The 27152-nt window shown below is 42.8% G+C and overlaps 1 protein-coding gene across 2 annotated transcripts in view; it reads right to left on the reverse strand.

Annotated features, from left to right (window-relative positions):
• The window catches only part of asl (argininosuccinate lyase), a 64599-nt gene that overhangs the window by 3216 nt on the left and 34231 nt on the right, over nt 1-27152 (reverse strand). For both annotated transcript variants that reach the window (XM_060936219.1, XM_060936221.1), the window contains exons 7-13: nt 24491-24568; nt 11633-11685; nt 11330-11392; nt 6252-6366; nt 4584-4668; nt 4353-4412; nt 4167-4250 (exon numbers count right to left, since the gene is read on the reverse strand). In XM_060936219.1, coding sequence (XP_060792202.1) covers nt 4167-4250; nt 4353-4412; nt 4584-4668; nt 6252-6366; nt 11330-11392; nt 11633-11685; nt 24491-24568 — 538 coding nt within the window. The remainder of the gene's footprint in view (nt 1-4166; nt 4251-4352; nt 4413-4583; nt 4669-6251; nt 6367-11329; nt 11393-11632; nt 11686-24490; nt 24569-27152) is intronic.

Genomic DNA, 27152 nt, shown 5'->3' on the forward strand with positions numbered 1-27152 from the left:
TTTCATCAAAAATTCTTTGAAAATCTAACCAAGGAATAGGTATGAATAGGTATGCATGATTTGATAAATATTCATCAGTAAATGTTTAGTCTCAACAGCTTAAACTCAAATTTATTGGAACAGTCTAGATCTGATCTAATCTAATCTGAAAAAGCCAAAAATCGTTCTCAGTCTAATTATGCACTTCTTGTTAGAGGAAAATATTCAAATACAGCACAGTGTGTTAAGGCCCAATGCAAAACAGACTTACTGTTACCACCCTGAAGATTTTCCTTTAAACTTTCCTATAATGACATATCTTGCAGTGTTTTATTCCTCTTACACCACAGCAATTTGCCAACAATTACATTTTCTAATTTAATCAAGAACACATCAAACAGACATGTCATAACATTTAATGATGTGAACGTCCTGTTCTTCTTTTCACTTACAGTACCAGTGAAACGTTTGGACACACCTTCTAATTCAAATGTTTTTCTTTATTTTTATTAATTAAAAGATGCTTTATGTCTTCAAGTAATGATGGACAGTTGTTTCTCTTTACTTAGTTGAGCAGTTTTTGACAAAATACAGATTACTACAGTTGTGGAATAGGGCTATTTTTACTGTATTTATTCATCTCATCTCATTATCTCTAGCTGCTTTATCCTGTTCTACAGGGTCGCAGGCAAGCTGGAGCCTATCCCAGCTGACTACGGGCGAAAGGCGGGGTACACCCTGGACAAGTCGCCAGGTCATCACAGGGCTGACACATAGACACAGACAACCATTCACACTCACATTTCACACCCTACAGTCAATTTAGAGTCACCAGTTAACCTAACCTGCATGTCTTTGGACTGTGGGGGGAAACCGGAGCACCTGGAGGAAACCCACGTGGACAACACGCAGACTCTGCACAGAAAGGCCCTCGTCAGCCACGGGGCTCGAACCCGGACCTTCTTGCTGTGAGGCGACAGCGCTAACCACTACACCACCATGCCGTCACTGTATTTATTATAATTTACTATTTACTGTTTGATCTGAAACACATTAATAAGGCAAGAAATTACACTAACTTTTTACGAGGCACATCTGTTAATTGAAAAGCATTCCAGGGGACGACCTCATGAAGCTGGTTAAGATAATGCCAATAGTGTGCAAAGCGTCATCAAGGTAAACAGTGGCTACTTCGAAAAATCTAAAATATGAAACATATCGGGGGGATAAACCCTTTTTGTTTACCACATAATTCCATATCTCATCTCATTATCTGTAGCCGCTTTATCCTGTTCTACAGGGTCGTAGGCAAGCTGGAGCCTATCCCAGTTGACTACGGGCAAAAGGCGGGGTACACCCTGGACAAGTTGCCAGGTCATCCCAGGGCTGACACATAGACAACCATTCACACCCTATGGTCAATTTAGAGTCACCAGTTAACCTAACCTGCATGTCTTTGGACTGTGGGGGGAAACCGGAGCACCCGGAGGAAACCCATGTGGACACGGGGAGAACATGCAAACTCCGCACAGAAAGGCCCTCGTCGGCCACGGGGCTCAAACCAGGACCTTCTTGCTGTGAGGTGACAGCACTAACCACTACACCACTGTGCCGCCACTGTATTTATTATTATTTACTATTTACTGTTTGATCTCAAACACATTAATAAGGCAAGAAATTACACTAATTATCTTTTTACGAGGCACATCTGTTAATTGAAAAGCATTCCAGGTGATGACCTCATGAAGCTGGTTAAGATAATGCCAATAGTGTGCAAAGCGTCATCAAGGCAAACAGTGGCTACTTCGAAAAATCTAAAATATGAAACATATCGGGGGGGGGGGGGGGGGGGGGACCTTTTTGTTTACCACATAATTCCATGTGTGTGTTCCATATGTTATTTCATAGTTTTGATTTCTTCAGTCTTATTCTACAATGTACAATACAAAAATACATAAACTACAAATGAGTAGGTATGTAAACTTTTGACTGATACTATATTTCTTTATGAAACCTATTAAAAGAGACAGTAAGTGCTTATAAACGGCAGATAAATTCATATTACATACTCTTACTGATGAAGAAGCCTAGATGGTGCATAAAGACAGAATCTGTCCCGATCAGTCCGAGGTAGCAACACATTCCTACACTGAACAACCCCAAATTACACCCTCTTCCAAACAAATAAACTCTAAGCATTTCTTCCTCAGCCAAAGGATGCTGATGACCATGTATGTTGCTAATGAGTTGTCACTATAGAGTGAGACACGTCCCTGGGGTTGGGATATATATAGTGTCTTCTAGATACAATTTAACTGCATGGAAAACTAGTACACGGTGAATCATTATAAAAATTTCTAATTTTCCCAGAAATGATGAACTGTGATGTATTGGTGATGAAGTGACATATTGCTGTCCATAACTCTAAGGGACACTCTGAAAGACAAATTCTGGTTTCAGGGGCACTTTAAGTATAAAATGTTTCAATGCTGAAAATAATTTAACTCAAAAGTAATATATGCTGATTAAAAAAAAAAAAGAAAAACAGTTTTTTTGTTGTTGTTTTAAGTCCCATGACCAGCTATTGGCACATTTTATCCAAAGTTCCAGCACTTTCAGAGAAAGAGAACAGTCTCTGCCCAGTACTGCTTCCTCATCAAAACCAAATAGATGGTATAGCTTAAAGCATATACATAGAGCCATGGCCTCACTTTCGTTTATAAATGCCTTGAGACCTCAAGAATGGCACAGGAATAGTTTTAAGCATTAACAAATCTGATACAGTAATTTTTACGATTAAAGTGATTTATATAGGTAGCGGTCTGAGTGAATGACCTTGACGTCTGTAATGTCACAACAGGAAGTCTATAGGTCTCATTGCCACTTCCGCTATACTAAAACACAGAGCTGACTGCAACTCCAATCCTCCATTTTGAGCTAATTTATCGCCATGCCACGTAGATGTGTTTTTGGCCGGTGCAGCAACACGGCAGAAGGTGGATTTACATTGCATTCATGGCCCAAGAATGTTCAAACTGCAAAGATTTGGACGTGTTTTGCAAGAAGTTCACGGGCACATTGGGCACCTACGAAGTGGTCTCTCCTCTGCTCTGCACATTTTACTGAAGACTCATACGAGACCTCTGATCTGTTGAGGAGCGTTGGCTATAAGCCTGTACTGAAAGAGGGTGCAGTACCAACAATTAAAGAAAAAGAAAACTACAACAAAAGGAAAGTATTTTTTATTTATTTTAAAAGGAAAGTGAGTTCAGTTGCACCAGTCCTCCCAGAGTGAGCCGAGGGTTGTTGCTAAAACCCGAGATGGAACGGGATGGGATATATCACTCGGGCAGTGACCTCCCTGCAGTTGTTGCTAAAACCGGTGGCATCCTGTTCTGTCCCAGGCTTTAGTAATTGCCTGAGCCGAGCAGTAATGGCGGAATACACAGTATGAAGAAAAGTGAATGAGTGGAGCAGCCGTCTTATTTCTCAACTGGATATTGCTGCCATCTCACCCTTACATGGAAGAAGTGAATGAACGGAGAACTGAACAAACAACTGAAAGTCAGATTATTTCAAAAACAATCGGCCACAAGATCGGCCTTCAAGAAGCGAGAACACAGACAGGTTTATATGACTTTGGTCTATAGCCTTGGCCTTAAAACCGGTTCTCGCTGTGACATCATGCACTCAGGGCTGGCTGGCTCAGCGGGGCAGCTCAAATGCCAACTTTGCAGTCGATTTTAACTCTCAAATATATTTTTTTAATTCCCATTTATGCAGCATACAAGAGTCAAGGGTGGAGATATTATCCACACAGAAATTTATTTAAAAATAAAGGCTCTGCGTATCTCCTTTAATGACTGACTGGTATTCACTGATTAGTTACATTTTGGCAACCCCATTTTTCTTAGCTTGTCTCAGAGAAAGTGTGCAAGACAGTGTCAAAGTCAGTGGATGAAACGCTTCTGCTAAGACTACATATACATTAGCAGGTAACAAGGTGCTGATGTCTTACAGTTTGTCTCTAATGGGTGTGGAGCAAACGGGCAAGCCAGGCTGTGTTTTTGGGTTCTGATACAAGATGGTAGCTGCTGATGTGTATACACTTGGTGCATTTTTCAGTACCCAATATGCTTGAAATGTAAATAAACTCAGGTAGGAACTAAAATTGTGAGAACTCTCACCTCCAGTGTAGACATGACACCTGTAGCCACCTGTAGTACAGCATGCAATGAATCATAGGTGTCAAACATGGACTCTTTATCCTCCTTCAAAACACACATACACACAGGTGATTAGAGCCTCCAGAAACTTTGAACTCTAGCACACATTATTAAGCTGTTCTCTCTATAAAACCAATGCCAGTGTACCTGTAGATCTTTGTTGTATGTGCTTGGGAGGCCTTTGAGTACCATCATAAAACCTGCAAACTGAACCACAGTTATGGATTAATAATGGTAAAAATGTACATAACATAAATGTTAAAATACTGTATATAACATTTTGTTGTATAACTTGCAGCACCGCCTTGAGGGCAAAGTCAATTATTAGGTCATTAGGGAAGGAGGCACTGATTTTTCTTCTTCAGTGCCAGGTCTTACTCTGCCGAACACTCGTCCTGCTTTGCTGCGGATGAGCTCCAGACTGTCAGCATTCTTCTTCTGCGGCATCAGACTGCTTCCTGTGCTGTTTACACCAAACACACACACAGAGATCTAACTGACAAAGACAGAACTTCTACATCTACACACACATAACATTAACACCACACGTGGCACACAAAAGCACAAATTAGCAATGTCGATTCAGATTTGTGTTGTTCCTTTAATTAAGAGAGAAAGCTACTGAATGAGAGTGTGAGAATAAGACATTTCCAAGTGAGGAAAAATTATAATAATGTACACTAATAAAACAGAATGTAAAATATTTAAAAAACAAACCGTTATAGTTATTAAGTACACTGTGGTGTTTTTTTTAAAGGTCCCATGGCATGGTGGTTTGTTGATGCTTTAAACGGGCTCATGGAGGCTTCCGGATGTTATATCCGCAGCCTTTCTCGAAATGAACCCTCGGCACGTAAATATAGCCTCCTGGGAGAAAGCCCCATTTCAGCGCTTTTCCCAGTGCGTCGTTTTGCTAATGAGAAGCAGGAGGCGGGGAAGGGTAGAGGGTGGGGGCAGGCCATGGGGGGAGGGGCTTGACCAAGCTGCGCGCGCACACATACTCGCTGCTATCAGCGCCTGTAGCCACGCTGCTAAGACAAAACCCCGTTCTCCCTCGGACTCCTTTCGTAAACTCAACGTGACACAGAGAACAGAGAGTGAGTGTGTTCGGAGTGGTAGTTTACGAACGTATAATACCCTAGGCTTGAACACGCACTCCATAACCAAAGAGGATAGAAGCAGCAACTACAGCAACATATCGCTTATCCAACAGAAGACATGCATTGCGGAGCAATAGTCAAACATAAGCTCATAAGTTACAGTCAATTTCCAGACTAAACTCAGTTTAACAGAGCATGCTGCATGCTCTTTAGTTTTGTAGCGCAGATTACCTGGCTAACTGCAGGAAGTGGTTAGCTGCACAGCTAATGTAGCCATTGCTAGGCTAACGCACCGATTTTAAAACACGTCAAAACGACCAGTTATACACTTACTTGTTCGGTGTTTGTGGCTGATGCGGCAGGGATGCTTGGTACGGACCCAGGCTTCAGTGACAGTTGATGTGCAAAACCTGCCCTGTACTGTCCCAAGTTGTGGAAATATTCCTCAGGAAAATGCTTCCGACAAACATACACCGTCTTAGGTAGACTCGACGGCGTATTATTGAAGTAAATAAAATTAAGCCACTGCGTCTTCAGGGGCTCTCCCGTCGGCAGTAAAAACAGACTCTTCTGTGTTGTCACATCCATGTACAGCGCAATTTCCATGTTTCGCTCGCTTAGGTGATGCCATGTTGTTGTGTCCTCTATGGTCTCCTCACTACAACTGGGCGGGGCAATCCATACAGTGGGTAGGAATCATCTCCCTTGCTGACGTAGTAAAGGGAAGAGCTTATCAACGCGCCGTTTTGACGCGCCATTCTCAAATGTTGGGCATAGTTTGGTTTACACTTTATGAAATTTCTAGCCACTGGGGTGACTTAAGAAGGTCAGAGGAACTCATTTTAATGTTAAAAAACCTCAGAAAGTGAAAATTTCATGCCATGGGACCTTTAAATAAATGTGGGATTATGTAATGAATAATGTTTTAGTCAGTAGATATACTCACCTGTATGCGTCAGATAATGTGATAAAGGAGAATTCTTTGGTGCTGTACAGAATCAAATCCTCTGCCATCTTACTGAGGTGTATGAGACACAACGATCCCCAGAAGAGAAACTCAACTGTCATAAAAATAAAAATCACACAAACTGAATATACCTCAATCAAGATAACATTTCTTACTCTCTCATTATCTCTAGCCGCTTTATCCTGTTCTACAGGGTCGCAGGCAAGCTGGAGCCTATCCCAGCTGACTATAGGCGAAAGGCGGGGTACACCCTGGACAAGTCGCCAGGTCATCACAGGGCTGACACATAGACACAGACAACCATTCACACCTATGGTCAATTTAGAGTCACCAGTTAACCTAACCTGCATGTCTTTGGACTGTGGGGGAAACCGGAGCACCTGGAGGAAACCCACGCGGACAACATGCAAACTCCGCACAGAAAGGCCCTCGTCAGCCACGTGGCTCGAACCCAGACCTTCTTGCTGTGAGGCAACAGCGCTAACCACTACACCACCGATCCGCCCACATTACTTATTAATTCAGGTTAATGTTGTTCATGGTGGCTGAGCATGAAGGGCAAAGTGTCAAAGGTTATGTTTTTGCCTCTGTTTGTTTGTTTGTCTGTTCCCAGTGTAACTCAAAAATAGTGAACGGATTTTGACGAAATTCTGAAAAAAGGTAAGCCATGGGCCAAGGAACAATTGATTAGATTTTGATGCAAATCTGGATATGTATGTGGATCTTTTTTTTGTCCATTCCTAACATACTTCAAAAAGTAATTAATGGATTTTGATGAAGTTTGGTGTACAGTTTCAGTCTTATCCTAGGTTCAAGTGATTTGATTTTGATGTTAATAATATGTGGCTTGACGGAGGTATGCACTTTACCATGTGCCCTTCTAGTTAATGATGGTTTTAATGTCTGCATGTACTTTTCCATTTTCAGTGTAAAGTGGGTGGAGCCTGTCTAAATGGGATAGAGGGGTAACCAGGGGTGTCCAAGCATTTCTTGCTAGGAGCCAAATGGTTAAATAAATATGCATTTACGAACCTTAGACCGTCTGTAATAATATATTATTCTGTTGAATGCTTAACAGCATTGGGTACATGAAGATTTTTCAGATTTCTCTCATCAGTTAATAATTCTAAAGGAAACAGTGATATTGTGTCTGAGACTGAAGAACTGCTGTCAAGACAGATGCAAGTCTTGAATGTCAGTCAGCTCTTGTTCAGTGTCATTCAAGGAAATGTTTGATCTCACTCACACACACACACGCGTAAGTTCAAACTAGGAACTTTTTTTTTTTTTTAAAGGTCGACCTCCTTTCAGATTTTTCAAGTGCAGGTCATAAAAAGAATTTTCCCTGACACCCAATTATTTTTGTTTAGTGGACCAAAATCTACTGAATTCGAATCACAGACTTCCAATTAAAAAAAATATATATAATAATTAATGAATTTAGGGCCACGTGGCCCTAAATTCTCCGCTATTTTTTTCTTGCTTCACCATGACCCAATTCAAGATACTATGTCAAACATCACGTGGTGGGCTTTCCCCATTCACGCAAGGCATTGTGGGATATAAATTTGAAACAAGAGAGAACAATGGAAGACATGAGTGTGCGAATGAAACGTGAAAGACCGACTACAGTAACGGAAAGTGAAAAGAAAAGACATTATGCTGCGAAGGAAAAGAAATGCAGGACCAAACTAATAAATATCGGTGGTCAGCGAGCACCTCGGTGTGCTCAGCTCTTCGTTTAAGCCTAGGTCACAACTGGACGTACGATTTTTTGGCCGTGCAATTTTTGGCGTTTCCCAAATCGCTGCGGTTTTTTTTTTGCTCGTGGAGAAAGACGCACGTTGGCCGTAAATTTGTCTTGCAACCTGAAAAAAACGTAAGCGCCCGTAGAGTTTGTTTGACATGACAAAGAACCTCTGCAGCCAGTCTACGGCTCGAAAATCAGCACGTCACACGCGCGCCCTCCGTGTGTTTCACGAGCGCCCTCCGTGCGTTTCTTGCATTTTTTGCACGTAGACCGGCCGTAGGAGCACGTACGGCCGGTTGTGACCGAGGCTTTAGAGCAGGGGTCACCAAACTTTTTTCTCTGAGGGCCACATTGTCGTTCCTGACTGTGATGGGGGGCCGGGGTCGGGTCAGCTATATAACATAGAATTGTATGACCCAGACAAATATGACCACCAGCAGGCCTCATTGTGTAGTAGAGATTACTAGCCTGGCACAGCCATCCCCACTACTATATCCCCACTACTATATCAACACTTTATTCCTGGCACATATTTTTTTATCTTTACTAGTGGTTTGCAAAAGTAGTAATCGAGTCTTCACACTTTGTTTTAATTTGAAATACCACACATATTCCATTTATTTATTTTCTAATAAAAATAACATCAAAGCTGTCAAGGTAAGAAACATCTGCCGAGTTGAGGTGATTGACACTGGCAAAGGTGAGTGGAAAATTATAAATTGTAGGTAGGCCTGTTGATATTAATAATAATAATAATAATAATAATAATATTAATAATAATAATTGTGTGCAGCACTTAATAAAGGTCAAATAAATAGGCCTATAAAATAAATACATTTAAAAAAAACAGTGAAATTATAATAATATGAGCAATAGATCAATAGACCACAGCAGTTGTGCTGTGTCCTGCACATCATTGCCCTCATCCATGGCCAAAGCAAAAAAACTCTAATTCTGATGCTCTCTCATTCAAGCTGGTCATACACGTTGTTCCCCAAATCTTCGGTTCGCCTGGTCATAGCAGGTACGGAAAGACTCACCGCGTTGAGCGCATCCTTCTTGTCGGGACACACCTCCTCGGCCACAGCAAGCATGCATACTTTAACAAAGTCCCCATCAGTAAACGGCTTTCCATGGGTAGCTAGTAGGTGAGCTACCGTACCTGATAGCTAGCTCGGACAGCAGCCTGGTTGATCTGGGTTTGGCGAAGGAATACATTCTGTTGTGCAGCCAGTCTGCATTTCATCCTCCGAATCCTGTCTTCTCTTGTTTGCCCTCGCAAACTAGCATACTCTTTGTGGCGGGTTTCGTAGTGACGACGCAGATTATATTCTTTGAAAACCGATACACTTTCTTTACATACAAGACAAACTGCACGGTCCTTACACTGAACGAAAAATAATCGGTGGTCCACTGCTCTTTAAAAACTCTGCACTCCCTGTCAACTTTTCGCTGACCGCTAGCCATTTTGCTGTCCTTTTGCTGACAGTTCTCTGCGCGTGCGCTGCCTGTCACTGCTTGATCGCGAGCATATGACGAAAATTCGGAAAATATGAATAGTTCATTTTATAACTAAATATCAATTTTAATTGATAAAATCAACAAAATACAAGATGCAGACATGTTATTATTTGCCAAAAAGCAATTTAAAAAAAAAAATAGGCCATGACCACTTTTGGGGATTGCCTCATAGGGTCGGTTCAAGTGGTGGGGGGCAGAGGGGCTGGGGGGCCGGTCAAAGGGGGGTGGCGGGCCGGAGTCGGCCCGCAGGCCGTAGTTTGATGACCCCTGCTTTAGAGACAGAATGATGTAACTGTCAGTGCACAGTCAAAGGTAAACCTGTAGATGGCAGTAATGCAACACAGTGGATGCCAGCTGCTGTAAAACCCAAAAGAAGGAGAAGAAGGTAAACCTGCACATGTGCACATGGACTTCTGCTATCTGCTTGACTGCACAAAATGAGCGATTTCGTGCATATTATTTGCTGGGGAATCCCCTCAAATTAAATAACTTCCCGGCCACAGAATGACCTGTTTGTTTTTTTTTTGAGCTATTACAGAAATAAACATATATCACAATGACTAAATTACAGAGGGAATTAAATTTCACCAATTTTATGAAATCGAAAGGCCATCTAGCTTTAACTATCTTAATAATGGGCTTGACGTTTCAAAAATGGCAGTGGGCTGCAGTAAAGTAAAAATATTCTGAATAGTATGATGGAGAATAGGCCATGGCTGATTTCTTTCTAGCCCAGACTGTAGAATCATTCAATGTTAGGCATATCTATACTACTAAAGGAAGGCTGTCTGTTCACCTATGCAAATCGACACGGCTGGACACACATACTCCATACTTTGTACATGGATTGGTGACACCCCAGAGTAACCCAAGACAACATTTTCAATTTTCCAAAACATGGGATTAGTGCTAATCCAACACACTATTCATTTCCCATAGGCTACATGCTCACGCTAACACACTGCACGCAGCCTTGGTAGGGAATCCCCTCCCCCACTCGCCTGGGAGTTTCAATTGTATGGGACCTCACAATCAGCGCTCCTCACCAGAGATTTCTGTGATGGCTGAGTCTACGTCTCCTCAGTGATGGGCAATAACTACTACGTCTCCTCTCTCCCACAGGCAATAACTGCTAGTTAACTGCTAGTTAACTATTAACACTTGATGAAATGCCCCCTAGAGTTTGTGTGCAATGGGGTTAATTTATTTAAACCTGCTTTTCTGACTCCATAATGTGTCATCAACAGGGAATGAGAAGGTGCATGTGAAAGACTAGTGCGTGTAAAACATGTACTGTACAAGGTGGATTTCTTGGTTGAAAAAATATTTTTTTTCTACCCAAAATGCCTTTGAGCAAACCAGAAGTAAACAGACTAAACAAATACTGTTCCATCAATGTACAAATTACACATGGCTACAAACAACAAAATCATGTTGTGTGGTTTAAACACAGCTTACGTATTTCTAGTGCTTGCTTGCTTAAAAAAATGATGTTCCTTCCTTCAGTGAATGTATTCCTCTGTGAATGCGTAACAGTTTCATGCATATGATGAGATCTTGTGTTATAAGGCTCAACTATAATGGTTTCATAATTGTAAGGCCAGGCTACTGATAGGTGGTAGAATATTTTAGCCCTCTTATTAAATATTATGACCAGCTATTGCTGTGTGCAGCTAATCTTGGGTTTGAATATTTTAGCCCTCTTATTAAATATTATGACCAGCTATTGCTGTGTGCAGCTAATCTTGGGTTTGCATTCCTACGAGAGTTTAAGTAAGAAACATACCGACAAAATCTCTCTGTCCAGTTGCATCCATACTGTTGATGCCGATCCCGTCAAACTTGAGCTCTGGATACAGTTTCAAACCATGGAGAAAAATGAACCAAATATACAATACAGCACATAAAAATATCTTTCTGTAAAAAACAGAACATGAATTTGAACTACATAAGAACGCACTTTGATTATGCGCAATACACATGACATCACAGAAATGAATGTTTTTGGATAAATCATTTATGCATTTAACCTACATGACACAATATAAGAAGAAAACACCACTTTAAAAAAAAAAAAAAAAACACAAACCTTCCCGAAGAAGTTCCCTATCAATGTTGAAGGGGTTCCCAGCGATGGCTCCACTGTAAAATAACATTTTAAATAATTAGACATAATTTATTCAGATTGATATCAGTAGATAACCATAGTATGTCAATTTTTTCTTAAGAGCGCAAACAAGATATGTCTTTGACTCTTCCTAAGAAGAGGACAATGATTACATGCTTTGTTTACATTTACGGGATTTGGCACTTCCGTTAGTCTGTATTAATGTATTTTACAGTATTAACTAGCTTACCATTCTTTATTACATTACATTAGTTACCACTTGGGGCGGCATGGTGGTGTAGTGGTTAGCACTGTCACCTTACAGCAAGAAGGTCCTGGGTTTGAGCCCAGCAGCTGACAAGGGCCTTTCTGTGTGGAGTTTGCATGTTCTCCCTGTGTCTGTGTGGGTTTCCTCCGGGTGCTCCGGTTTCCCCCACAGTCCAAAGTGTAACCCACATCAGGTTACAGAGCTTGCTTTTGTGAGGTACTGCAATCCTCTGCCCCGCCAGCGGGTGGCGCATGCGCTGTAAAGAAAATCTTCAGCCTGTATTCACTCTCTTTGGATCGAGACATTGCCTGGGAGCACACAGTCATCCTACTGAAAACTACTGGTTGAAAGATGTGAAAGAGAGAGTTGAGCCACATGAATCTGCAAGCTCCTCAAGATACCTCCGACTGTTTTGGGTTTTTTTGATGAGATAGAGATCATTTGAACCTGACCCTGGCGGTCAGTGGCGAGCCAACCGCAGAAGTCGACAGTGAACGGACCAAGAGCCTGGTGTGGCCAGCCGTGGCATCTTTGGAACCATCATTATCACTCTCCTTCATTTGAGATACAGATAAGATCACACGTAAACCTACCCGGGTAGTAGAAGAACATACAACCCCGATTCCAAAAAAGTTGGGACAAAGTACAAATTGTAAATAAAAACGGAATGCAATAATTTACAAATCTCAAAAAGAGCTTAAACAGCAAGGCAGAGACAGAAAAGTCATTCCAGCTGAACAGTCGTTCTGGAGGGAATGGTGTCAGTTAAGGAGTTCCATACTGAGAGGTCCATCATCGTGGAGTACCCTTCATCGTCTGCTCTACCTGGAGGACTGCTAGTAAAGCCCTGTCTCGTTGATCTACCAAGCAGGTAGCCAGGCAAACTACCAGCTGTCATCTCCAATGAGTCAGATCATGACATTACCATCCCAGCCAAGATTGTGACTGCAGAGCTCGGTGCAATCCAGACCATTCTGTCCCACAAACAGAGCGTGACCAAGCCATCTGAATCAGAACACTCCAACGCAGCTGATCTAGCCTTTGACTTTGGTGAGTCCCCAGTCCCTCCAGAATGGAAAGACAGAATCACTCAAAAACTGAGCAGCATGCCTGAGGTCTTTGCCCTGAACGACACTGATTTTGGAAGGACAGACAAAGTCAAGCATCACATCAAACTGTCCGAGGAGACACCATTCAAACTCGGAGCTCGGCCGATCAGTGGTTGCGTTAGACTTTTTCATTGTCCGTCATTTTGACGGACAGGGTCGTAAAAATTCCGTCATTGTCCATTATTATCCGTCATTTTATTTTAACTTTTAAATGGCAATGTATATAGGCTATAAATGCTATATATTTAATAACTTGTGTTTTCATGGACTCATTTTCATTTAAAAATTAATTCACAGAACAAGCTTGTATTATTTAATCATTTATTTATGTATTTATGATGCAAAAAGATGAACAGAGATTCTGACGTTCGGTCACTTGTGAACCCATTTTCCCTCCGCTAAAAACATTGCGGCTGTTGTGCCTTAACGGGCATATGAACAATGTTATTTTACAACGTAGCAAGACAATTGCAGTTAAAATATGAACAGTCCACTACAACGATTTAAGTGACAATCTAATTTGACCTGTTTGCATGAGCTCAAACCTTCCTTCTGGCCCGCATGGATTTAAATTGGGAGCTCGCTTGTGCATAATCAAAGTCGTCAATGGAGACTGCTGCCGAGGCAATTGTCATTAAATTTTGCGTCTTTGCCTCGGACAGACGACTTCTCAATGATGTTTTAATTTTATTCTGAAGGCTGAACCCGTGCTCTGCTGCGACACTGGAGACTGGAATAACCAGCGCCACTTCAGCCAAAGTTCTGAAGTCGGGAAACATTTCTCCCAGGGAAGTGATCAGAAGCTGGCAAGAGCCTCTGAAAGTTGGATTTCCCGACCCTGCTAGTACTCTCTTCATAGGGAGGAAATCCTGCAGCATGCGGTCTTTCTGCACCAGTGGTGCAGCTGCACCCCGCGGTGACCCGTAGTGACACCGCATAGTCGTGCAGCCTCTGACAAATCCATTGGCGACTTTTGCTCTCCTACAGATGTCACAAAACATTTTGCCCCCTTCTGCCCGCAGCCAAGTAAACTCCCGCTCTCACTGAACCCTGTATTCCCGCCTGACCTCCTTGCCACTTGTTGCTGCTTTCCCCGTAGCTGCCAGTGCCGCTGGCTGAACAGCCGTTAATGCCTGCCCATCTTCATCCTCCTCCAGCGCATCATTCCCTCTCTTCTCTCCTCTCTGAAGGCCATCACAGTTGGGTTTTTTAAAAAATCCTTTCACACTAAGCTGCCGTGACATCTTGCTACATCGAATGTATACACCACTTATCGTAACGCTCGAGCCAGATAGACAACGAATGCACGTGAGGTGAAAGAGATGACAGCTAATCAATAGCTAATCAAGAGCTAATCGATATGCACGCGCTTGCCACCAACAGGTTAGGCGTGTGAACTACTGGCTACTTAAATTGATCATCATCTGTCAAAATCACGCACGGCCTTCAGATTCTTCCGTAGGCTACTTAAATTTGTCATAGTGGGGGTCGGCTCGGCGGAGCCTGGAACCTGACACGGAAGGTCTTAAATAAAATGAAGTTACTGTATGTTTAAATGTTAGTTTGTCTACCCGTGCTCTCATTAAAATGATAGTTTAGCAGATATTCGAGCAGTGATGTTCCTAAGCTTCCTAAGCTTGCTGGGGAAGAATACAATAAATCGACATTTGTTTCATTTTAAAAACAAGAAAACAACTAGCCTAAATGAGTGCTATTGCATTAATACGTACAGGCAGGGAAACGACACAAACAACCCAATGCATCTCTTTTTTAATAGCAAAAATGACGTGTCTTCTGCAGAGAAGGGAAACATTAATACATCTCACTGTGCTAGTGGTTAGAAAAGTCAGAGCGCGGTCAGGAGCGCGATGGGGGGGAACAGCCTTGCGCAGTGGCTACAATGTATACATGAGTAGCCTATGCACTGAACATCAAGACTGCCGCAACGTCGGCTCAGATTGAAAGTGATGGCAGTGAAGACTATGCATACTGTATGTAAGAAAACTCTGCCACAACTTGCCAATCATTTCAATTGTGTGTTTCATTATGTTTTATTATTAGGCTATTATTGTTATTGGTAATGGTAACGGTAAACATCCGTCAAAATGACCGACGGCCTTCAGATTTTTCCGTCATAGCTAAAAAAAATCCGTCAATGACGGACAATTGTCGGTTAACGCGACCTACGCGGCCGATACACCCACACGACGTAGAAGCTGTTCGTCAACATCTTCAAGAGCTTCTTGACACTGGGGTGATCCGTGAAAGTGAGTCTCCATTCTAGTTTAGTTTTAGTTTATTTAACAGGGGCCATGTACAGAACAAGTCCCATACCAGAGTTAGCTATACAGCTAATTTTCATCTGTGGTCCCTGGGCAGGGAACTTAAAACAAACAATAAAACAATATGGACAATACATACACTACTATTGCCACTACAACTAAATATACACTAAAAACAGCAACATCATACTAGGACAACACAACATGTAACAATGACACAAGAACAACACACCTACACAGAACACTACCATCAATAAACAAATGACAACACATAAGGCAGCACACATCACAAAATAATAAATTAATGATCACATCTTTGATAAGCCTTCAGCCATATCTTTAAGGATTTTTTAAATTGGCTGAAACTTGTACAGTCCCTAATATGAACTGGAATTGAGTTCCATTGAGTTTGACATACATCAATAGTCCACCTCCTCTGCCAGACTTTCGATCTTTTCTAAAAATATTAAAACCAGGCACTAAATATGCCGTGTCAGATGATGAGTCTGTCAGCCATGATTCTGACAGGCAGAGAAAATCAAGATTCGAATCCATTAGTAATTTTTCAAGTTGATCAGTTTTTGGAGCGACACTTTTAATGTTTAAATGTCCTCCCAATAACCCTTTGGGCTTTATGTGCAGGTCCCACAAGACTTTCGCGTGATTGGTTGTTTGAAAAAGCAGAAAATTGCGTTGTTTATGAATGGACGATTTACTAACATTACGTACTTTGCTAGTCACTGGAATCATTCCACTTACACTTGCCGATGTAACAACCAAGGGAGGAGATGGTAGATTATTGCTATTTTGTTGTTGCCTCTCATTCAAGGAGCCGGTAGTATCGGCAGTACCTTGTCTGGTGGCTGCAGTAGCAGACCATGGATCACCACTACAGCTGAAGTCAGGCCCAGGGTTTTGATGAACATCACATGCAAGCAGTAGCGTGATAGCAAGGTAGCCGAAGGATCTCCTTAGTTGTTGGGATGGCTTTTCTCTCTCTGTGGATCGAAGCCGGCCCGTCGGGGATGCCGCTTTCCCATGGTTTAATATTGTGGAGAAGAGGGTAAATTGACTCCGTGAATCAAAGGTAAAAACATGTTGTTCGCTTTGTTGTTGTTGTTGGTTTGATGTTATCCAACAGCAACGCAGAGACAAGAGCAGAAGTGTAAAAATGTAACTTATGACTGTGGCTCTGTGAATCAAATCAGTGATCAATCCCCGCCGTTTAGCCTTGATTGTAGGACGAAAACCGAGTATATTACTGAATAACTTTGTAATGGCGTTGTCGGCACCTGCCTTGCCACCGGTGCGTCCTGCCATGATGTTTAGCTTTGCCTGAGGGTGGAGTCTGATGGTTCTCCTCCCCAATCATTGTAGTCAGGAAGAAGAATGGCCAGGTACGCCTCTGTATTGACTACAGGAAACTGAACCTGCAGATGGTGAAAGATGCGTGTGCACTCCCAAGGATGGACGACACCTTCACAGCACTCTCCGGTTCCAAGTTGTTCAGCGTCCTCGATCTAAAGTCTGGCTATTATCAGATCGAAGTTGATGAGGCTGACAAGCCAAAGACCGCCTTCGTATGCCCACTTGGTTTCTGGGAGTTTAATCGCATGCCTCAGGGAGTGACAAACGCCCCAAGTACCTTCCAGAGACTGATGAAAAAGTGCATGGGAGACATGAACTTGAAGGAAGTTGTCATTTTCCTGGATGACTTGATAGTCTTCTCGAAAACTTTAGAAGATCATGAAGCCAGACTCACCAAGGTTCTCAACCGCCTGAAGGAGTATGGACTAAAGCTGTCTCCCGAGAAATGCAAATTCTTTCAGTCCTCAGTCCGGTACTTGGGGCATGTGGTCTTGGAGCGGGGAGTAGAGACTGATCCGGAAGAGATTGCAGCGCTAAAGACCTGGCCAGTCCCTCGGCATCTAAAAGAGTTGAGAGCCTTCCTCGGATTCTGTGGGTATTATAGGAAGTTCATTAAAGGCTATTCAAGTATAATGAAACCCCTGAACGACTTAACATCTGGCTACCCACCTCCAGGGAAGCATCCAAAGTAAGGAGTGGACAATACTACCACCCCAAAGAACCATTTCTGAACCGTTGGACTCCCGCCTGCCAACAGACGTTTGAGATGATCATAGACAAGTTGACAACATCCCCAGTCCTGGCCTTCACAAATTCTGTACTGCCTTACATCCTTCACACGGATGCGAGTTCCACCGGCCTCGGAGCAGCCTTATATCAGGAGCAGGAGGGACAGCTGCGCGTCATTGCCTACACAAGCAGAGGGTTATCGCATAGTGAGTCCCGCTATCCAGCTCACAAGCTCGAGTTTTTAGCGCTGAAATGGTCTGTAACAGAGAAGTTCAGTGACTACCTCTATGGCAACCAGTTCACAGTAGTCACCGACAGCAACCCTCTCACCTACATACATACTCAGCCAAACTCGACGCAACCAGCTACAGGTGGTTAGCGGCCCTCTCTACCTTCTCCTTTAAGCTCCAGTACCGCCCTGGGAAGCAAAATGGAGATGCTGACGCGCTATCGCGACGTCCCCATGGCGACCTCCCCATTGACCCCTCGTCTCAAAAGGAGTGGGTCAGGATCCGCCAGTTCACACAACACCATCTATCGGATCCAGATAACATTGAGGCCGTGGACCATGGGGTCGTTCATGCCATCTGTGAGAGACAACTTGTCTATTGTGCCAATGATGGAATGGGCAGTGATGGAAGTATCTCCCTTGTCGAGAGCCTTGCCACCTCTGGAGATGCTGTACCTGACAGCTTTGAGCAGGAAGATGAGCTCGGAGGACTTCCCATCATCCCGCACCTATCAGCGGCAGATCTCAGAGACAAACAGAGAGCTGACCAGTGCATTGAACATGTCATCTCCCAGATTGAGCGTAGCGAGAAACCACCGCCCACTGTGAGAACTGAGCTCCCAGACCTACCTCTGTTGTTGAGAGAACTGAATAGGCTTGAACTGTGAAACGGCATCCTCTATAGAACACGCCAAGAAGAAGGCAACACACAGTACCAGTTAGTCTTACCTGAAGAACTTCATGAGACGGTCTTTTTAGAAGAAAACCTTTATTCGTCACATGCACACTTCAAGCACAGTGAAATTCATCCTCTGCATTTAACCCATCTGAAGCAGTGAAAAAACACACACACACACACACACACACACACAGAGCAGTGGGCAGCCACACCAGAGCACCCGGGGAGCAGTCAGGAGCCTGCATGACAACATGGGCCATATGGGAAGAGACTGCACGCTGGACTTGGTCAGAGCCAGATTTTACTGGCCAAGGATGGCCTCTGACATTGAGAAGAAAGTCAAGACATGTAACAGGTGTGTGCGCAGGAAAACCTTACCTGAGAGGGCCGCACCTTTAGTGAACATCATGACAACACGACCGCTTGAACTGGTCTGTATGGACTTCTTGTCCATTGAACCGGACAGAAGTAACACAAAGGACATTCTCATGATCACAGATCACTTCACAAAATACGCAGTGGCTATCCCAACACCAAACCAAAAGGCTTGAACGGTTGCAAAGTGCTTAGGGGAGAATTTCATCGTCCATTATGGCATTCCAGAGAAACTGCACAGCGACCAAGGTCCTGATTTTGAATCGCGGCTGATCAAAGAACTGTGTGAAGTTGCAGGCATACAGAAAATTCGAACAACCCCATACCACTCAAGGGGTAACCCAGTGGAACGTTTTAACCGCACTCTGTTAGACATGCTTGGCACTCTGGAAAACCAGGATAAGTCACACTGGAAGGACTTTGTGAAGCCTTTGATCCATGTGTACAATTGCACCAGAAGTGAAGTGACTGGGTTCACACCGTATAAGCTAATGTTTGGACGCCAGCCACGCCTGCTGGTCGACCTTGCATTTGGCTTACCTGTCAAAGAGGAGCAACAGAAGTCACACTCGCAGTACATAAAGCACCTCAGAGCCCACCTCGAGGAGAGCTACAAAATAGCTACAAGGAGTGCTGCCAAGGTAGCTGAAAAGAACAAAACAAGGTTCAACAAGTGTGTGACTCTTTCTGCTTTGGGCATTGGAGACAGAGTACTTGTCAGGAATGTATGTATTCATGGAAAGCACAAGCTCGCTGACAAATGGGAGTCCATTGTCCATGTGGTAGTGAGGAAAGCTGGAGACCTTCCGTCTACACAGTCAAACCAGAGACCGGAGAACACCTCTGGCGCACGCTGCATCAAGACCTCTTGCTCCCATGTGGGTTCCTCTCTGTAACAACGTTACAGTGCACACAACCCAAACCACCCGAGCGCCGCAAGACACGCCAGAACACTCACAGTGACCCAAGAGAAGTTGACCAATCCTCAGACGAGGATGATACCATTCCTGTTACCTGGTCCCAAAAAGAACCAGTTCCAGAGGTAACCAGATGTATTGTCTCGCGAGATGTTCCAAGACACCATGGTCCAAGCTATTCTAAAGAGAATCTGACGACAAACCCCAACAAGGTGACTGATGATGTTCCAGCTAGTGCAAATAACCTACCTGAAAATGAACCTGTGGAAAAGAAAAACCTACCTGGAAATGAACCTGTGGAAAGAGAGACAAACTTACCTGACAATGACAGCCTTGTGAAGGACTTGTCAGATGAGGACTATCCTGAACAACTTACATTCCTCTCCGACATGCCAGAATGTGACGAGACAAATGTCCCTGAAAATGAAGGAGAAGAGGAGATTAAGGAGACGGAGGAGCAAGCGGGCATTGACGACCCCATTAGGAGGTCTGAGAGGAATCGTCAGCCACCTAGGCGGCTTGACTAAACCGAACTGGGAAACCCCTTAGTCACAGTGGTGAAGTCTTTCTTCCAAGGGCTGAATGCTGTTTGGAACGACATCATAAGCGAGAGTGAAGTGCCAGCTCATTCCCCCTGCCCTGTCCCCTCAAGTAATAACCATCTGAACATTGCCATGCACAGGGACGTGCATGAGGTTGGAGGGGAGAGTGTAACCCACATCAGGTTACAGAGCTTGCTTTTGTGAGGTACTGCAATCCTCTGCCCTGCCAGCGGGTGGCACGTGCGCTGTAAAGAAAATCTTCAGCCCGTATTCACTCTCTTTGGATCAAGACATTGCCTGGGAGCACACAGTCATCCTACTGAGAACTACTGGTTGAAAGCTGTGAGAGAGAGAGTTGAGCCGCATGAATCTGCGAGCTCCTCAAGATACCTCCGATTGTTTTTTTTTTTATGAGAGAGAGAGAGAGAGAGAGAGAGAGAGAGAGAGAGAGAGATCATTTGAACCTGACCCTGGCGGTCAGTGGCGAGCCAACCGCAGAAGTCGACAGTGAACGGACCAAGAGCCTGGTGTGGCCAGCCGTGGGATCTTTGGAACCATCATTATCACTCTCCTTCATTTGAGATACAGATAAGATCACACGTAAACCTACCCGGGTAGTAGAAGAACATACAACCCCGATTCCAAAAAAGTTGGGACAAAGTACAAAAATTGTAAATAAAAATGGAATGCAATAATTTATAAATCTCAAAAACTGATACTGTATTCACAATAGAACATAGACAACATATCAAATGTCGAAAGTGAGACATTTTGAAATTTCATGCCAAATATTGGCTCATTTGAAATTTCATGACAGCAACACATCTCAAAAAAGTTGGGACAGGGGCAATAAGAGGCTGGAAAAGTTAAAGGTACAAAAAAGGAACAGCTGGTGGACCAAATTGCAACTCATAAGGTCAATTGGCAATAAGTCATTAACATGACTGGGTATAAAAAGAGCATCTTGGAGTGGCAGTGGCTCTCAGAAGTAAAGATGAGAAGAGGATCACCAATCCCCCTAATTGTGCGCCGACAAATAGTGGAGCAATATCAGAAAGGAGTTCGACAGTGTAAAACTGCAAAGAGTTTGAACATATCATCATCTACAGTGCATAATATCATCAAAAGATTCAGAGAATCTGGAAGAATCTCTGTGCGTAAGGGTCAAGGCCAGAAAACCATACTGGGTGCCTGTGATCTTCGAGCCCTTAGACGGCACTGCATCACATACAGGCATGCTTCTGTATTGGAAATCACAAAATGGGCTCAGGAATATTTCCAGAGAACATTATCTGTGAACACAATTCACCATGCCATCCGCCGTTGCCAGCTAAAACTCTATAGTTCAAAGAAGAAGCCGTATCTAAACATGATCCAGAAGTGCAGACGTCTTCTCTGGGCCAAGGCTCATTTAAAATGGACTGTGGCAAAGTGGAAAACTGTTCTGTGGTCAGACGAATCAAAATTTGAAGTTCTTTATGGAAATCAGGGACGCCGTGTCATTCGGACTAAAGAGGAGAAGAATGACCCAAGTTGTTATCAGCGCTCAGTTCAGAAGTCTGCATCTCTGATGGTATGGGGTTGCATTAGTGCATGTGGCATGGGCAGCTTACACATCTGGAAAGACACCATCAATGCTGAAAGGTATATCCAGGTTCTAGAGCAACATGTGCTCTCATCCAGACGACGTCTCTTTCAGGGAAGATCTTGCATTTTCCAACATGACAATGCCAAACCACATACTGCATCAATTACAGCATCATGGCTGCGTAGAAGAAGGGTCCGGGTACTGAACTGGCCAGCCTGCAGTCCAGATCTTTCACCCATAGAAAACATTTAGCGCATCATAAAATGGAAGATACGACAAAAAAGACCTAAGACAGTTGAGCAACTAGAATCCTACATTAGACAAGAATGGGTTAACATTCCTATCCCTAAACTTGAGCAACTTGTCTCCTCAGTCCCCAGACGTTTACAGACTGTTGTAAAGAGAAAAGGGGATGTCTCTCTTTGGCATTGTGTTTCCAGATGCCATTTTTAAAAGACAAAACTTGTCAAATTTGATGTGAACACGAGGACTGCTCAACCACAAATGACTGAGAAAACCACGTGCAACTATCCATTATCCTGTTCTACAGGGTCACAGGCAAGCTGGAGCCTATCCCAGCTGACTATGGGCAAGAGGCGGGGTACACCCTGGACAAGTCGCCAGGTCATCGCAGGGCTGACACATACACAACCTATCACATTCACACCTGCGGTCAGGGCTCGAAATTCGCAGTGGTCCGGTCACACGAGGCGACTTGATTTGTCATTTGGCAGGTAATTCCTGTCACTAGCCAGCCCGGCTGGCTAGTTGAAAATAAAAAATATATATGAAGCGAAGATTCAGACACACCGTCAACTAAAGCCGCCACATATTAAGCGCATGCCGTGTCTGTGTTAATCGATGTGTTTATCGGCAGGACGGAAAATACCGAAGAATTCCGAATCATATCGTGTACGAGTCAGGCTGTCAGTTTTTTCACTACTGCGCATGCATATAACGCATCTCGTTGAATATCGCGGTAATCATGTGTGGTATTGGACCAGGTGGGTGGAGCACAGAAGCACGGCAGGCCAGAACTGAGTTTTCAATGAACTATTTATTGCTAGCTTTTCAGCCTTTTATCACTTCCCAGCCGTGCGTGCGCGTGCGCGCACACACACACACACACACACACACACACACACGTCTTCTGGTTGGGGAGAGCTCCCTTTCTCTGCTCTCCTCTCCTTTTAAAGGGCGCGGTCACTGGGGAAGATGCACAAACACAGGTTAATCCCCATCTGGTGCAATGATTCCACCACTTGCCTTCCCTGACTCCGCCCTCCATTCACAGACCGACGCTTGGCCACGCCCCCGCTGCCACATCACATTATCAAATTCAATAGATGTGGCCACATTATTGCCCATTTAAGCACGTGTTTTTGTTGTTGTTTAGATCTACATCTGCCAAAGCTACGTTGCGATGTGGAATTTTCTGAAAGGTGTACAGAAACCGCCAGAGACGGGGACAAAGTAACCTCGGTCTGAAGAGGAGAAACGACAAAGGACTTATAAGCAAACGTGGGAGCAGTGTAGGCCTTGGCTGCGATACGATTTATATGGAATAATTAAATTTTTTTCAAGTTGATTCCTAGTCAATATGAAGCTCCTAATGCTTTCTCTCTCATAAATGGTTAAATACAGAAAGCATGTTGGACATATTTTGGGTGCTACAGTTATGATAGTAAGTATATTTTCTTTCAATACTCATACACCAAGTTGCGAAGTTTTCCAATATATTATTATTTGTTGATATTATATTATGGTGCTCTGTGTTGTTCTCATTTATGTATTTAACAACAGTATCAAAATACTCGGGTCTTGAAATAAATGCACATTAGTCATGAACAATGGTAACTATTCTCTTTTGCGTTATTTTTGACAGAAGTAAAATTCATACATGAACAAATTTTGGCTAGTTGATTTTCTGTTTGGCTAGTTACTTTGGAAGATAACTAGTCCGGCTGGCTGGTAGAAAAAAATAAAAAAAGAATTTCGAGCCCTGCCTGCGGTCAATTTAGAGCCACCAATTAACCTAACCTGCATGTCTTTGGACTGTGGAGGAAACCGGAGCACCCGGAGGAAACCCATGCAGACATGGGGAGAACATGCAAACTCCACACAGAAAAGCCCTCGTCGGCCGCTGGGCTCGAACCCAGGACCTTCTTGCTGTGAAGCGACAGTGCTAACCACTACACCACCGTGCCACCCCATGTGCAACTAGAAAACCACAAATCGAAAATAGTTCCGTTTCATTGGGCATGCGTGTTAGGACTGCTCAATCACAAATCAATGACCGAGAAAACCACCTGCAACTAGAAAACCACAAATCGAAAATAGTTTCGTTTCATTGGGCATGCGTGTTTGAAAAAAAAATGGGGGATGTAAAGAAAATTCTCAGAGTAACGGAAAAAATCTCGGATGATACAAAACGTAATTTTCCCGTATGAAAATCAATGTACGCTATATTAGCCAAAAAATTGCATTTTCCCATACAAAATACGGGGAAACCGTATAAGTTGACATGTAGGGATAATGGATGGATGGATAGTTACCACTTTTAACCTAGTCACTTACAGTAGCTTTTCGGACAAACCAAACACTGTACCAGGCAGAACACTGGAGCTTTTACTTGCATGGTGGGCTTACTAATGAACATATGATGATATTGAAACTTCAAGTTAAGTGACGAATATATACATAAGTAGGGTGCATCGTATAAACTGGAAAGTATGCATTCAAATCAGCACAGACCTTCCCAAAGGCAGAATGTTGACCCGCTTCCTGATTTCCTCCAGCTGCTCCACATCTCTGCTCAGTGCCACTGCATAACTGAAATAACCACAACATAGTGTGTTCACATTCACTCTTTAGTCCATCAAAATTAGACTCTTGACAAAAATGTCCTTTGACTTAGTCACATCATATTGAATTTCTTCAGTTCATGAATAGTTTTAATCAGAAAATATTATTACAATTTAGTCAGTGAAAATCTGCGTATTTGTCAAAATCCAATCAATTTATTTTAAACAATGTTCCATTAATTTACATTATTTACAGCATTCATTAACATTAAAACAATTACCTTAGCATTATTAAAACCTGTATTAATTATAGTCCACATAAATCATGACACCATAATCAATCATGACAACATAAATGACAGCATATCTCTAAATGTTGATTAACCTGCTCTCCTGGTGCAAATATTAAGAATTAATTATTTAGCATCACCTTTGAATTTTCCCACTTAACAACTACAAATGTGTTTATTAGAAGATGTAGAACATACTGGCTGTTGTGTTCTTCATTTTACAGATGGTATGAATATACTTTATCCACATGTTGATTATTTGGATTATTATTTAAACAATTATTTGCAGGCGGCACGGTGGTGTAGTGGTTAGCGCTGTCGCCTCACAGCAAGAAGGTCCTGGGTTCGAGCCCCGGGGCCGGCGAGGGCCTTTCTGTGTGGAGTTTGCATGTTCTCCCCGTGTCCGCGTGGGTTTCCTCCGGGTGCTCCGGTTTCCCCCACAGTCCAAAGACATGCAGGTTAGGTTAACTGGTGACTCTAAATTGACCGTAGGTGTGAATGTGAGTGTGAATGGTTGTCTGTGTCTATGTGTCAGCCCTGTGATGACCTGGCGACTTGTCCAGGGTGTACCCCGCCTTTCGCCCGTCGTCAGCTGGGATAGGCTCCAGCTTGCCTGCGACCCTGTAGAAGGATTAAGCGGCTAGAGATAATGAGATGAGATGAGAATTATTTGCAAACCATGTCGACAGGGAAGCCTCTGCTGCCAACAAGTCTAGTCCTTGTTGCTACCAATTTGTATGCCTCAAATACCATTAAAATATATTTCAAACAGGAAGGAGGCTCGATTTGTCAGACTGTCCTTGCCAAGTCTTCATCATAATCCTAACCCTTTCAAAATGTAATCAGTTCATCATAGGAATTTTAAGCCTTTATTCATCACATGTGCATGAGAGTAGGAGTTCTCAACTTCTTCTACTTTTAGGCCCACCTAGTTATACTTGTAAGAGTCAGGCCCATTAAAAAAGATCCCCAATTATTTTGGCTCATCTATTCTATTAGAATCTAATAATCTATTGTAAAGTGTGTTAATGGGATACAACATTACTCCCTGTTACAGATGGGAGCCCAGGAATTAAATAAATGCAATACAAACAAACTGTTTTTCATTGTAGATATTGTATTTAAAACTGTATGGATGTGCCAGAAGCCAAACCATGCATGCAGGGCATTCTCAGTCAAAAGGGATTAATGATCCAAAAGTGGAGTCTGGTCCATTAACACAAGAACTTATTGCAATGTTTGTGTACAGCAAATAAGCAAGTTATTAAAACCAAGAAGTACACTCAAAAGAAGTGGATATAGAAACCACTCAATGGGATTAGATCCTTACACATTAACAAAGAAGGATTTTTCCTATGAAAGAAAAATTTACTAGCTAAATGTGACATTAGTAGAATAAATTTTGATCCTATTGTAGCTGTAACTAAATACAAAGACAATAGTTATGCATGCTATTAATTAACTTAACGTGAAGATAATTAACCAATAATCAACGGATTTAAAGGGTTTTTAAGATTGTGTACATTTTTAGTCTTTTGTATTTGTACATACACAACCCCACCAGCTCTGCTGATCAACTTATTGTGATTAAATAAAGTCATTCATTCATCATGATTTGGAAAATTATCCATCCGTTGAGTTCCCCGACATCTCAAACTACCTGGTGCTGCAGATATCGTTCGACACAGACAAACAGATAAAAACCTGGAAGAGCATAGAGGAGAACAACTTTTTATATGTGGCTGGGTTAAAGATCTGGGGATCAAGATACAAGATAAATCCTATATCGTTTTTGCCTGAGTAAATAGGAGTTTCTGTGCTTTTTGTACGCGCCTTTGCGATGGTTGCTAGGATGCTACAAGTTTTAGTATCGGGTGTAAATAAATGACCGTCACTTGGTTCTCAATCCTCCCTGCTCTTCTCTTCCAGCATGCATCACAGATCCATATAATTTACCCACAAACATATTTATTTATTCAGCCCACTGCACTTTCTCTCTTGCTCTCTCTCTCTCCCTGTGTGTGTGTGTGTGTGTGTGTATGCGCGTGCGTTAAATATAGAGGACAAATGTGACAAAATAAAGGCTTGTTCTTCTTCATTTACCCACAAATGTATTTATTCCACTTGAAAAGCATATGGCAACTCAGCTACCGGACTTGGGACCCTACGACATCATGAACTATTTACAACCCCGATTCCAAAAAAGTTGGGACAAAGTACAAATTGTAAATAAAAACGGAATGCAATGATGTGGAAGTTTCAAAATTCCATATTTTATTCAGAATAGAACATAGATCGCATATCAAATGTTTAAACTGAGAA

This window comes from Neoarius graeffei, chromosome 12 (assembly GCF_027579695.1).
Source record: "Neoarius graeffei isolate fNeoGra1 chromosome 12, fNeoGra1.pri, whole genome shotgun sequence".
In the NCBI taxonomy this organism is placed as follows: Eukaryota; Metazoa; Chordata; class Actinopteri; order Siluriformes; family Ariidae; genus Neoarius; species Neoarius graeffei.